The sequence below is a fragment of the Gasterosteus aculeatus genome, chromosome 21 (assembly GCF_964276395.1).
Source record: "Gasterosteus aculeatus chromosome 21, fGasAcu3.hap1.1, whole genome shotgun sequence".
NCBI classification, from domain to species: domain Eukaryota; kingdom Metazoa; phylum Chordata; class Actinopteri; order Perciformes; family Gasterosteidae; genus Gasterosteus; species Gasterosteus aculeatus.
In genome coordinates, this window is record NC_135708.1 from 20,701,408 (window position 1) to 20,716,585 (window position 15,178).

The following is a 15,178-nucleotide window of genomic DNA, read 5'->3' on the forward strand; positions in this document are numbered from 1 at the left end:
GGTTCTGGTCCCCCTCAGGTTGTGAGTTCTGGTCCCCCTCAGGTTGTGAGTTCTGGTCCTCCTCTGGTTGTGGGTTCTGGTCCTCAGGTTGTGGGTTCTGGTCCTCTGGTTGTGAGTTCTGGTCCTCCTCTGGTTGTGGGTTCTGGTCCTCAGGTTGTGAGTTCTGGTCCTCTGGTTGTGGGTTCTGGTCCTCTGGTTGTAGGTTCTGGTCCTCAGGTTGTGGGTTCCTGTCCTCTGGTTGTAGGTTCTGGTCCTCTGGTTGTGAGTTCTGGTCCTCTGGTTGTGGGTTCTGGTCCTCTGGTTGTAGGTTCTGGTCCTCAGGTTGTGGGTTCCTGTCCTCTGGTTGTAGGTTCTGGTCCTCTGGTTGTGAGTTCTGGTCCTCTGGTTGTGGGTTCTGGTCCTCTGGTTGTAGGTTCAGGTCCTCTGGTTGTGGGTTCTGGTCCTCTGGTTGTAGGTTCTGGTCCTCTGGTTGTGGGTTCAGGTCCTCTGGTTGTGGGTTCTGGTCCTCCTCTGGTTGTGGGTTCTAGTCCCTCTCTGGTTGTGGGTTCTGGTCCTCTGGTTGTGGGTTCAGGTCCTCTGGTTGTGGGTTCTGGTCCTCCTCTGGTTGTGGGTTCAGGTCCTCTGGTTGTGGGTTCTGGTCCTCTGGTTGTAGGTTCAGGTCCTCTGGTTGTGGATTCTGGTCCTCTGGTTGTAGGTTCTGGTCCTCTGGTTGTGGGTTCTGGTCCTCTGGTTGTAGGTTCAGGTCCTCTGGTTGTGGATTCTGGTCCTCTGGTTGTGGATTCTGGTCCTCTGGTTGTGGGTTCTAGTCCCTCTCTGGTTGTAGGTTCTGGTCCTCTGGTTGTAGGTTCAGGTCCTCTGGTTGTGGGTTCTGGTCCTCTGGTTGTGGGTTCAGGTCCTCTGGTTGTGGGTTCTGGTCCTCTGGTTGTGGGTTCAGGTCCTCTGGTTGTGGGTTCTGGTCCTCTGGTTGTGGGTTCAGGTCCTCTGGTTGTGGGTTCAGGTCCTCTGGTTGTGGGTTCTGGTCCGCTGGTTGTGGGTTCAGGTCCTCTGGTTGTGGGTTCTGGTCCTCCTGCGTGTTCACATCTTCACTGTTCTTTGTTCAGTGCATCCCAGGACTTAGTTTGACCTTATTTAAGAGAGACTTTTGAGAAACGCTTGAAGGAGAAAAGAGCGAACCAAGCGTGACACACACACACACACACACACACACACACACACACACACACACACACACACACACACACACACACACACACACACACACACACACTGTATCTGATGAATAGCTGAAATGAAATAAAGACGGACAGAATATGCACCTACGCCGAGCACTTGGCTACACACGCACACACACACACACGCACACTGTGTCTTGATGTACATATGTTTACTCATATTTATTTCATATTTACTCGTCTTTTCTCATATTTTTCTTCTATTATATATTTTTTCTTGATTCATGTAATATTTGCTTTTATTTTACTTTCACTGCGTTTGCCAATAACTCGTTGTGATGCAGCGCTCCGTGTCGTTCTAAACATGTCGTGATCCACACGCTAGACAACGCAACAACAAACGTGTTGGGAGAAGTTTGAGGCCAAAACACGAAGGAGGAGGAGTCGTAAACAACAACAACAACAACAACAACAACACAGAGACACAATGAGGAGCTAAAGAAAAGCTCATTAAAAGCAGCGAGCAGATATCAAAGTGTCTTCTGGGTAACTTGATGTCAGTGGAGCTTCACACGAGGAGCCATGAAGGAAACGAGGACCCTTCAGACCGGAGGAGGAGGGAGGGAAGGAGAGAGGAGGTAGGACAAGGAAGGAGAGGAAAAAGAAGATGTTATGGGAAGACAAAGAGGAGGTAGCCGAGGAAGGAAAGGAGGTAGCCGGGGAAGGAAAGGAGGAGGAAAAGGAAAGATGGGACAAGGCAAGGAAATAAAGGAGCAAGTAGTGAAGGAAAGGAGGAGGTGGGGAAATTGAGAATGTAGTTGTCCTGTAGACTTAATAACCCCCCCCCCCCCCTTCAGTGGGTGTCATAATTCCCACGGCCGTTAGGGAGCCTGAACGCATCGCTATCGAGAGGCGGCTACGCTAACGAGCGAAGAGGTTCAAAGGAGAGCGTGTACGTGACCGAGAGTCACAGCAGAATGGAACCCAGCCCATCGTGTGTGTGTGTGTGTGTGTGTGTGTGTGTGTGTGTGTGTGTGTGTGTGTGTGTGTGAGAGAGGCTGGACTGGAGGACAGCTTTTGATAAGGGTGGAAAACAGAGCTGGATTTCCTTTGATGTGGACACACGTACACACAAAAAGGACACACACACACACACACACACACACACACACACATCAGAAATCAGATTTGGTAGCTGTGAAGAATAAATGCATGAAGGGTTGAAAAATGAGGCCTGTCTAATCATTCAATTAGGATCCAAAGCAGATGGTCTGGACAAACACACACACGCACACACACACACACACACACACCTGTTACACACCCTCTCAGTGTAACTTTACACTCTTCTGGGTGACGATGGACTATTGTCGGCATGCACTTCATTACCTCGACATCCCATAATCATCTGACTCCATACATCCATACGGCATCCCCTCAGCGACCGCTCCCCAGGGTCCTAAAGAGTCTTTAAAGGTCCTAAAGGGTCCTAAAGAGTCTTTAAAGGTCCTAAAGCAGGGGTCTCAAACTCGCGGCCCGCGGGCCAATTGCGGCCCTCGGGACGATATTTTGTGGCCCCATCCTTAATATGAAAGTGTAATGTTAGTGCGGCCCGCAAGTTTTATACTGTAACCCCACTGTCAGCTGCTGTGTGGGACATGTTATGATGTTCTGGTTTCCTACTGTGTGCTTGTCCAGTGAACGTGGCATGCATGTGACTGACATGGGGGGCGGGTCGTGTGTGTCGGCCGAGGTGCAGAGAGCAGGAGGGTGAAATTCAGTTTCCTGCCCTCTTTCGCGCAGGTGATCATGTGACTAACCGTCAGCATCGCTCGTTTAATAAAGTTTTCCTTTACGACTCACACTAACAACACATGAAGCATCTGACGTCACCGACGAGCGTCTCCGTCCATCACTACGCAGCTTCGATTCACGTAACTTCACGTTTGGCCATAAAGGAATTCCACTGTCACATGACCTTAGGTCTCCCCCGCTGAGTTAAAGGAGGACTAGTGTTGTAGTCTCATTCGGACCGATCCCCCAGGGTGGGGTTCAATGACTGCTTTTGAAAGTGAGTGTTAAGTTGTGTTATTGTCGACCATGCCGTTCGGACGCTAGTCTGGCCCGCGTTCAGTTGAAGTGGGCTGCATCTGGCCCGCAGCTGATTTGAGTTTGAGACCCCTGTCCTAAAGAGTCTTTAAAGGGTCATAAAGGTCATAAAGGTCGGATGCACATGATGATTTACCGTCCGATCCTCTTCAATATTTCCAAGTGAAAATGAACGTTACAGATGGAAACATGCATTTTATTTTGAGACGTATTTGTGATGTCACATATGTCGATGAAATAGAAATAAAAAGCCAGCTGAGACTTTCGACAAAAGTCCAGAACAACTTTAAGTGAAATTACGACGTCGCATTTATAAACCCGAACCCTTTTTCAAAATAAACTTTTATCTTCACAGGAAACCACAACGTTTTTAGACAACAGAAGTACTGAGTTAAGTTTAGGAGAAGATGGTGAAATATTAAAAGATACAGACTCATCTATGTTTGTTATTATCTATATAATATATATATTATATTATAGTATAAAGCTTAGTTATCTCAATTCGCTCTGAACTACCCTCGCTGCACAAAGGTCTCATGGAATGCCGGGGCAGGGTTGGGGAAAGGCATTCTGGGTAACGTAGCAAAGCGCTCACTGAGGTAGAAGCTTGCGGGAGTTGACTCGTTCCTGAATGCAGAGATGGAAGCATCGCTTGTCCCGATTGGTTATTGTTTGCGTGCTGATCCCCTGCAGCTGGTGCACCGGGCCAGTCAGCAGCAGGATCAGGATGAGAAGATGGCCGGCTGTGTGTTTCCAATGGGACCAGAGAGCTTTCAGCGCTTCACGCCGGACTCCCTGGCGGCCATCGAGCAGCGCATCGCCCAGGAGAGGGCCCGCCGCAGCAAACACTACCAGGAGGTGTGCGCACGCACACACACACACACACACACACACACACACCTGGCCAACAAGCACTGTTATCATTAGGATGAGCTAGAAGGAATGAAATAAGCTGAATAAAGTGTAAAGGTGCAATGAAGCTTCAGGAGACAGATGAGGTGTGTGTGTGTGTGTGTCTGTGTGTGTTTTCAGGACCTGGGCGACGTGGTGGTCCCCCGGCGCCGCCCCGACCTGGAGGCAGGAAAACAGCTGCCGCGCATCTTCGCCGACATCCCGTCTCATCTGGTGGGCGTTCCCCTGGAGGACATCGACCAGTACTACTTCAAAGACAAGAGGGTCGGTCCCCCACACAGTGTGTGTGTGTGTGTGTGTGTGTGTGTGTGTGTGTGTGTGTGTGAGTGTGTGTGTGGAGACACCTCGTCTCCCTGGGAGATGAGGTGGACTCTTCACTGAGGACCGGAGGCGGGATGAAGACACTGCAGATTTATAAGCCGTTTTCTTTGAGACGTCGGAGCTTTGGTGGGTTTGACCGTGAGACCTCGTCACGAAAGACGGTTCAAAAGGTCTCTGAATCAGTCTTTTAATAAACTGAACTAACTGTCCTGTGAAAAGGGAAGTTTATTTTGAAAAGACTGAATTCATGAGTCAAGAGTGTGAGGGTAGTTAACTTTTATTTACTTATACTTATATATAAATCTTCATCAAAGGGGATCAAAGAAGGCAGCTTATTACCACTGAACCAGGACCCTTCCCAGGACGTGGTCTCCTGTGGTCTCCTGTGGTCTCCTTTGTCTGAGGCGATGAGACGTAGATCCGCTGAACACTTTGTCAGTGCTGCTCCTGGAAACCAACGGAGACGATGATCCTCTTCAGGGATTAGCTCGCCCCGAGTGGCCTCTCTCTCTCTTTAGCTCAGGTGTGTTTCCTTTGGCTTTAAACCAGAAATAGTCTGCAGCCACAAACACAAACACACCTCCGAGCCCGTGTTACCCAACACCGATCCAACAATTCACCTCGACTTTCTCCTCCTTGCAGATGCTAAACCGCCCGTAGAGTCAGATGTGTCTTTTTCCACTCTCGTGTTGTTCGTGCGATGGACCCAGCTGGTCCTCCATCAGCTCATCCTTCAGTGCTCCAAACTTCCAGAGCGTAGCCGGGCCCCTCGGGGTCGGCCGGTGGCGCCGGGCTCGCTCAGCCGGTGTAGAAACGATCCGTTGAAGCGTGACTCGTTTTCTTCTGTTTGGGATCGTTTTATTCTAAAGAGCTCTTTGAGCAACCAGAACATCACAAGAACTCGCTGGTGACGACTGTGGAGGAGACTATGACAATAAAGTGACTTATCGTATCTGTTGACTATCGTATTTCTGCGTATCGTATCTTATCATTTGATTAATTTAACAAAGGATTACATTTATAAGTTTGAGTTCCTCTTATGAACAAGCATGAAGAAATATAAAACCCAAACCGTTAAATAAAGGTTTGAAGGTAGAATCCAGGGCCGTGCATTCAGCCAGTCAGATGTTTGAAGCATGAGCGAACCAGTCCCTTTCTGGGTTTAATGAGCTACTCCGGGCGCTTCACCGCCACTCTGTTGTGGTCGGACAGAAGCGTCAATTAATTGCGCCCCCCAAGCCTTTCCCCTCGTTAATTAAACCCAAACCTCTTTGCTTTCTCCGTTGTGTGTGTTTCTGTCTCTCCTGCAGACCTTCGTAGTCCTGAACAAAGGGAAGGCCATCTTCCGCTTCAGTGCCACGTCAGCTCTCTACATCTTCAGCCCCTTCCACCCCATCCGCAGAATCGCCATCAGGGTCCTGGTCCACTCATATCCTTACAGGCTGCTGCTGCACGGGCGGGTTGTTGTGATCCGCCGCTGACTGCGGGGAAACGTCTGCGGGGAGGTCAGGGGTCAGAGGTCAGATACGGAACAGCGAGCCCTCTAGCCTGCAGGAAACAAGTGTGTGTGTGTGTGTGTGATAATATAAACAAATGGATGCAGGCCGCCGCAGGACTCGCAAGCCTCATCGCTGCTTTGTGTTGTTCAGTGTTGATGCACATGTGCTGACGCGTGTGGGAGTGGGTTTGTGTTATTCTACTCGCCTTGTGCATCTACTGTGCAGATGTGTGTCGGATGAGTACTGGCAGCGTCAGCCTACACAATGTTGAGTGATGGTCTTTATGCTAATGGTTCAGCTAACACAATGTTGAGTGATGGTCTTTATGCTAATGGTTCAGCTAACACAATGTTGAGTGATGGTCTTTATGCTAGGGGTTCAGCTAACACAATGTTGAGCAATGGTCTTTATGCTAATGGTTCAGCTAACACAATGTTGAGTGATGGTCTTTATGCTAATGGTTCAGCTAACACAATGTTGAGTGATGGTCTTTATGCTAATGGTTCAGCTAGCACAATGTTGAGCGATGGTCTTTATGCTAATGGTTTAGCTAACACAATGTTGAGTGATGGTCTTCATGCTAATGGTTCTGCTAACACAATGTTGAGTGATGGTCTTTATGCTAAGGGTTCTGCTAACACAATGTTGAGCAATGAGCTTTATGCTAATGGTTTAGCTAACACAATGTTGAGCGATTGTCTTTATGCTAAGGGTTCAGCTAACACAATGTTGAGCGATGGTCTTTATGCTAATGGTTTAGCTAACACAATGTTGAGTGATGGTCTTCATGCTAATGGTTCTGCCAACACAATGTTGAGTGATGGTCTTTATGCTAATGGTTTAGCTAACACAATGTTGAGTGATGGTCTTCATGCTAATGGTTCTGCTAACACAATGTTGAGCAATGAGCTTTATGCTAATGGTTTAGCTAACACAATGTTGAGTGATGGTCTTTATGCTAAGGGTTCTGCTAACACAATGTTGAGCAATGAGCTTTATGCTAATGGTTTAGCTAACACAATGTTGAGCGATTGTCTTTATGCTAAGGGAGTTTTAAATGAAGGAATAGAGTTGTATCAAGATTTGCATTTAATCAATACGCGACTAACAAATCAAATTAATTCAGTACGATTCAAAAACTCTTTTGACAATATTTATTGTCACGAAACAAACAACTGAATGTGTGTGTGATTGCAAATATAAATAATGTGAAAATTTCCGCGTGTTCAAATAAAGTGCTTCAATTAAAAAAATGAAATAATGGAAAGATAAGCTATATCCACGCTCCCACTTTTTGTTGTAAACCTAAACCAAAAAGTTCTCTTTTTGGTTTAGGTTTAGGTTTAGGGTTAGGCCAGTGGGTCTCTTTCTCCGTCTCACTCGTCTTTTTCTCAAATTATGCTTTTTATTTGTAGTTTGCTGCTACCTCTGTGGTCTGTCCTCAGTATTGAGACGATATCGTCCTGCCTGGATTGCAAAGACTCGATTGGTCGAGTAGCATCACGTGGGAGGGTTTAACTCAAACGCTATTGGTCGGTGCTTTAAGCCACGACCGTAAAGACGACCAAAGTGCGCCGCCACCTTTGAATCACAACCGTCTTTTTTTAGCTTCTGGTCCGGATCCGGACCGCGACCCTCCAGTTAGTGACCTCTGATGTAGGCGATGGAGGCGATATGCCGAATGAAGCAGCTCTAATGGAGTGATGGGTTCTATGCTAATGGGTTAGCTTATTCAATGTTTAGTCAAAGGCTTCACAGAGGTTTCGCTTACCATGTCAAGTGATCGGCTTCATGCTCAGTGATGCAACATGATTTCACAACTAAACCATTGTTCGTCCTCCAAAAAGCCTCAAACCAGGCGAGAGATTTAAGACATTTATGTTAATGATGCAGCTCTGCTAAATATGTTTTTGTAGGTTTACAGACGCAGTAATGATTTATTAGTGTGAACCATTAATGACATCGAGAGGCCATTAAATGAACCCGGATCACTGTCAGCTGCCCTCAACATGCCATCTCTCACAGAAGGTTCTGCTTTAATGGCAAACTTAATAAATGTGCTGACAAATGAGCGGCTGGGAGACGAAGCCAGTCATCCATCTGAATGCTACAATTAGCATCACCAGTGAATGGATGCTAACGGCTGTGTGCTCACAGGCCACATAACATTCACCAAATACAGTAAATATATATAAATACATCAACTTTTAATAAGTCTGTATAATATAAGTCTGTATAATATAAGTCTATAATAGTAGTTTTGCAGCTTTAAATTGTCATAATAATCTGTAAATCCTGAATCTTCCCCGAGGAGAGTTTACTGCAGCCGCTTTGCACAAACCTGTCAAGCAAACACTGTATTTACCAATCGAGTCAACTGTGTGTGTGTGTGTGTGTGTGTGTGTGTGTGTGTGTGTGTGTGTGTGTGTGTGTGTGTGTGTGTGTGTGTGTGTGTGTGTGTGTGAGTGAGTGAGAGTGTGTGTTTGCACGGTCTGTGTGTGTGTGAGAATCAGATGGTTCGTCCCGTCGGCCGTATTTCTGAGCCAGATATGATCTTAATCTGTCTGGTGAGTTATAAACATGACCAGTAAATATTTCCCATCAAGGTGGCTGCTGTACACACACACACACACACACACACACACACACACACTCATTCGTTTGTGGCATTTTTGCCATCTTGGTTTCTGGGCCGTCGCCATCTTGGTTCCTGGGCCGTCGCCATCTTGGTTCCTGGGCCGTCGCCATCTTGGGGCAGCCTGCAGTGGAGGGTTTGGTGCTGCCACATCATCTGGTGTCAGATTTGCTCAATCTGGGATTAGAAGTAGTTTAGTGTTTAAACTAATCTACTGTGCAGACACGCCGGCGTCCTCCTCGGGTTCCACACGCCGAGCCAACATGGCGCATATTACCCAACACCCAAAACTCAACACTGACCCCCCCACACAGACCCCCCCACAGACCCCCCCACAGACCCCCCCCTCCACACTGACCCCCCCACAGACCCCCCCCTCCACACAGACCCCCCCACAGACTCCCCACACAGACCCCCCCACAGACCCCCATCGCCTCACACACATCTATTTTTACAGCGGCAGGCGGCCGCTGGTGGTGAGAGCTGTCGGGTCGGCGGACGCTGCTGTTGTCGGGGGGATAAGTGGGTGAAGAGGTCGCTGACGGAGGTGTGGTGCTGCTGATGTGCTACATACGTGTGTGCTTGTATGTGCGTGTAATAAGTGCGCGTGAGGCGGGGACACAACTGGTGGTGGAGTAGAGTTTTAGTTTGCGTTCTGGATGAAAGCCCAACCGCACTGGCGCCACAATGACACACACACACACACACACAGACGCACACACAGACACACACACAGACACACACACAGACACACAGACACACACAGACACACACACACACACACACACACACACACACAGACACACACAGACGCACACACAGACACACACAGACACACACACAGACACACAGGCACACACAGACACACACACACACACACACACACACACACACAGACACACACAGACGCACACACAGACACACACACAGAAGAGGAGGGTACATTTCCTCTCTCAGCTGATGATTTGTTTCTATTCATGTTTCTAAAAGGTCGCGTGTGTTGCAGAGGAATTCACCTCCAGAGCCGATGACGGCTCCTACAAGCGCTCATATTCACGCTTTTCTTCCCACAAAAGCTCTTCAATCCGATCCGTTCTCTCGTAAACGTTCCTCCTTTTCATAACCGTATGAGGCGTGAGACTCCGTAAAGGACGTAGTCGGCGGACCAATCACAGCCTGCAGGAGGCTGCGCCGCTTTGGACGCTGGTCTAGAGAAACGGGTCGACGCACACAAGGAGGCGTAAAAAAAGACACACGACGCGTGTCCCTCGTGTTGTGTTTGAGGGAACGTTTAAAAAGTGGTAAATATGTGTCACATGGCGGAGTTTTAAATGAAGTCACACACACGTTTAGGTCTTTATTCTATTAGTTTGTCCATTTTGTCGGTACGTTTATCATTAATTCGCCAAACACAACCATTAAACACAACAATATTTAAACACAACATCTCAGAAAACAAATTCTCCACACAGGCCACATCCTTGCTGTTCCTTCAAAATAAAAGCTGAGTCAGCTAGGACGGACTCACGTAATGTAACAAAGTAAAAGCACATCAGTGTCCACACGTGAGTGATGGTGGGAGGAAGAAGAATGATGAAAGGAGGAAATAAATAAGAATGTGAAGATGGCGCCCGCGGTGGAGGTGGGCGGTGTAATGACATTACCGGTACGGCGGCCTGGGAGGGTCAAAGCGGCGGGGCTGTCATTACGGCGTAATTAGCTCCCGGGTTCTGCCGCGGCGGTTGGGGGAGGAAGGGGGGAGGCCCGTTTCTCCGGCGCTGTTTATCGGTAAGCGTATTATCTCGCTCCATCACAGCCGGCTCTCAATCAGCCGATCAAACTACTTCTCTGCCTCGCAGCGCCTGTTCCTTCTGCCAAATTACAATAATTATGATTCATTTATAGCCGTGATTGACGGCTGAGCGCGGGCCGTCTCCCTCTCTCGCCGCCTCGTTGCCGTGCCGACACGTGGCAGCAGGAAGGGGATATTTAACGCGTATCGCTGCCGTCTGACACTTTGGAAAAGTTACAGCTCCCCATTAGACGCCGATTGGACCGGAGTGGTTCTGTCTTTTTATTTTTCCCTGTCCTCCCCGGTAACGGCGTATTCATTTTGCCTGTTAAAGGTGCAGAAGTCAAGGGGCACAAACTCAGTTCGCTTCTTTTTTAACCGTAATGGGAAAAAGGTATTTGAATAAAAGACATCACGTAGTTAAAACGCACACACACACACACACACACACACACACACAGTCTGACAGACGGCGGTACATTTACATTTCAGGCGTCACTGGGACACTGGGACATTTCCACCTGGTTTCCACAGCGATGAATCACAGTAAAGTACCGTGAATCTCTGTCTTTGTCCTCTCGGCTAAGCTCCGCCCACTTCTTTATGTATAATTATGTATAATATATGTTGATATCTTGATATCGAACCTGATCATTCATATCAGGTCTTTCTTTGTATTTTTATAAGAACCATGTACGTTTTTAATTTCACACAGTTTTGTTTAAATTAGTTGAAATAAAATGATATAAATGTGTGTATGTAGTGAAGGTGATTTATCTTCTATAATAAATAATAAATCAGGATCTGTTGTCCTTGACCTGCTCACCTTGTTCAGCCTCTTCATCATGTGCACCATCCTCACCAACTGCTGCTTCATGGCCATGTCAGAGCCGGCCTACTGGGCCAAGTACCTGGAGTGAGTAGACCAACCTGTCTGTCTGTCCCAACCCGTCTGTCTGTCCCCAACCCGTCTGTCTGCCCCAACCTGTCTGCCCCCAACCGTCTGTCTGTCCCAACCCGTCTGTCCCCAACCCGTCTGTCTGCCCCAACCTGTCTGTCCCCAACCCGTCTGTCTGCCCCAACCTGTCTGCCCCCAACCGTCTGTCTGTCCCAACCCGTCTGTCCCCAACCCGTCTGTCTGCCCCAACCTGTCTGTCCCCAACCCGTCTGTCTGTCCCAACCCGTCTGTCTGCCCCAACCTGTCTGTCCCCAACCGTCTGTCTGCCCCCAACCTGTCTGTCTGTCCCCAACCGTCTGTCTGCCCCCAACCTGTCTGTCTGTCCCCAACCCGTCTGTCTGCCCCAACCTGTCTGTCCCCAACCCGTCTGTCTGTCCCAACCCGTCTGTCTGCCCCAACCTGTCTGTCCCCAACCGTCTGTCTGCCCCCAACCTGTCTGTCTGTCCCCAACCGTCTGTCTGCCCCAACCTGTCTGTCTGTCCCAACCTGTCTGTCTGCCTCAACCCGTCTGTCTGTCCCTAACCCGTCTGTCTGCCCCCAACCCGTCTGTCTGTCCCCAACCCGTCTGTCTGTCCCCAATCGTCTGTCTGCCCCCAACCCGTCTGTCTGTCCAACCCGTCTATCTGTCCCCAACCCGTCTGTCTGTCCCCAAGCGTCTGTCTGCCCCAACTCGTCCGTCTGTCCCCAACGCGTGTGTCTGTCCCCAACGCGTCTGTCTGTCACCAACCCGTCTGTCTGTCCCTAACCCGTCTGTCTGTCCCCAACCCATCTGTCTGTCCCCAACGTGTCTATCTGTCCCTAACCCGTCTGTCCCCAACCCGTCTCTGTCCCCAACGTGTCTATCTGTCCCTACCCGTCTGTCTGTCCCCAACTGTCTATCTGTCCCTAACCCGGCTGTCTGTCCCCAACCGTCTGTCTGCCCCCAACCCGTCTATCTGTCCCCAACCCGTCTGTCTGTCCCCAACCGTCTATCTGTCCCTAACCCGTCTGTCTGCCCCCAATCGTCTGTCTGCCCCCAACCCGTCTGTCTGTCCAACCCGTCTATCTGTCCCCAACCCGTCTGTCTGTCCCCAACCGTCTATCTGTCCCTAACCCGTCTGTGTGTCCCCAATCGTCTGTCTGCCCCCAACCCGTCTGTCTGTCCAACCCGTCCGTCTGTCCCCAACGTGTCTATCTGTCCCTAACCCGTCTGTGTGGTCTTTGTGTTCATTGTGTGTCTCTGTGAGTTGTGTTGTGTATCTACAGTATATTTTATGCTCATTTGCCTTTTGAGTTTCTTTTAGGACCTTTTTTCTTCTTTAAAACATAAAGTTGACCCCCAGCTGCTGCTGACTGATTCACACGCACGCACGCACACGCACACACGCACACACACGCACACACACGCACACACACGCACACACACACACACGCACACGCACGCACACACACACACACGCACGCACGCACGCACGCACACACACACACACTACCCCCCCGTGCTTGTTCTGGCTTTGTGCGGTTGAGCTGTCTCTCCCCCCCGTCGGGTCAAACTTGTTTCTGGGGACAAAATAAAAAGTGAAGATGTTTGTCGGAGAGACGGATGCATATTTATCTCCTCTTCTTTTATTCTCCTCCTCCTTCAAACCTCCTGTCCTCCTCGCCCTCTATCTACCCCCCAGGTACACCTTCACAGGTATCTACACCTTCGAGTCCCTGATAAAGATCTTGGCGAGGGGCTTCTGCGTGGGGCCCTTCACCTTCCTGAGGGACCCGTGGAACTGGCTGGACTTCAGCGTCATCGTCATGGCGTGAGTCCCGCACGCGTACGATCACCTCGCCATCGCCACAAATGACCACGACTTTCCACCAAAGCACTGAGGCTTTAGGAGATTTCCCCGGAGGGGGCGGAGCCGCGTCCCTGTTTAAGCACAAACTGAACCAACTTTCCCGTGTAGTTTATTTGTGAGACACGTTTCTAAATGTCTCAATGTGACACCTTCTTCTCCAGAGTCTGACAGTAAGGTTTAAATCTCTTTAAGTAGAACATCTGAATCGCTGCTGACCGGCTCTTCCTTTCAGCTCAAAGTCCCGCGGAGGGAGAAGCAGTTTGACACTGAGTCACACGTCAGATAAACACTGACGGGACGTTCTTGTGCTCAGTCTCTACATTTCATGAGATGCAGAAAGAAGAGACTGATGAAAGGCTTCATTTGATCCGTGATGAACTTCGCAGAAACGGGGGCAGCTGTTGTGCAACTTCAGCTGCTCGGAGGCTTTTAATGTGAAAACATCTGTGCAGGGAGAAAAAAAGAGAAGGAGGGGGGGCGACGGGGGGGGGGCGTCTGAGCAGAGAAAGCGCCGCTGACGGGATTAGTGGTGGATCGGACACAAGCGCCGACTCAGCGTCACGTCTTCAGCCTCAGAAGTTATCGGAATATTATAATCGCAGCTTATTTCCACTGGACGTTTATTTCACAACTCGACGTTTTCTGCCCTTTTAGTAATTATGACGTTTTTACGCTGTGACAGAGACGCTGCGTCATTATTTCATAACTAACATGGATTTAACTATTTCATAGGAAAAAAGTGTCATACGCACTAAAAAAAGGGATTTTTCTCAGCTACTAAGAGCAGATATCTACATATATGTATAATAAAATATCATAATAATATTAGATCATAATAAAGAAATATGACGGCAGCCCTTATGTAACGATTTATTTAGCAGTGTTAAGAATATTTATATAAGTGTCGACAGTGAGAAAGGCATTCTGGGAAGTTGAGTCTTTGAGAGGAAATTGTGCCGACAAAAAAAGGCGACATTTTTCTTTAGAAAAAAAACTAATTCAAATCGACCAATTAACTAAATATTCCACCTGCTCCTTCAACGCACACACACACACACACACACACACACACACACACACACACACACACACACACACACACACACACACACACACAGTCTGGAGGTGTGTGTCCTTGAACGGAGGGCCGTCCTGCGGTCAGTTGGATCTTTAGGGGGACAGTGACACATATGTCACCTCCCTCACAAACACACACACACACGCACACACAGAGTGAACACACAGACACAGACACACAGACACACACACACACACACACAGTCCGCCCCTGACACGTCGCCCCTCTGTGCCGGCTTTATTAAAACCAGAGTGATGGTCGGTGAATAGACACACGCGTTATGTCTGATTGATGCCCTCCCCCCCTTTCTCCTCCCCCCCGCCGAGTCAGGAGGAGAAAGAGCTCCCCCTCCTCACCCCTCCTCACCCCCCCCCCCCCCCCCCTCCTCACCCTCCTCACCCTCCTCACCACGTGATTGATGCTGATGAAGCAAAACTAGGTTGATCTATTTGAATCATAAACGTCTATGGTGAAAAAAGACAACATTGCTGCCAGCTATGACGTTAGCATAGCATAGCGCTAATCCATGCGTGCTCCATGGGAAATAAGCTCTCCGTCAAGTCGGCCGTCTTCCTCTAACATAACGTAAAATCCTTATTGACGTTTCCGTTTGGCTGATTAGGCTGAAGTTATGATGGGAACCCTGATAAATAATAATTATAGAATAAGAGAAGATAAAAGTATTTATGTGCACGTTTAGCGCCATATTCCCACACATCCTTCCTGCTTTTATTGAAGCAACTTAAATCAACTGCCAGCTCACTGTTGATGTTTTCCTGAAATCAGCGCAGCATTTTCAGACCTTGTTTATGTTTCTTTCTTCTTTTGTTGTTTGTTGACATGTGACCACACTGCCCCTGCAGGCTGCTAACA

At 48.8% G+C, this 15,178-nt stretch overlaps 1 protein-coding gene across 1 annotated transcript in view; it reads left to right on the forward strand.

The window, feature by feature from the left end:
- Window positions 1–3,909: 3,909 nt before the first annotated feature.
- LOC120813002 (sodium channel protein type 3 subunit alpha-like) overlaps window positions 3,910–15,178 on the forward strand; it is a 70,363-nt gene continuing 59,094 nt past the window's right edge. The window contains exons 1-5 of the mRNA XM_078096374.1: window positions 3,910–4,139; window positions 4,314–4,457; window positions 5,825–5,942; window positions 11,266–11,356; window positions 13,060–13,188. Coding sequence (XP_077952500.1) covers window positions 3,921–4,139; window positions 4,314–4,457; window positions 5,825–5,942; window positions 11,266–11,356; window positions 13,060–13,188 — 701 coding nt within the window. The 5' untranslated portion in view covers window positions 3,910–3,920. The remainder of the gene's footprint in view (window positions 4,140–4,313; window positions 4,458–5,824; window positions 5,943–11,265; window positions 11,357–13,059; window positions 13,189–15,178) is intronic.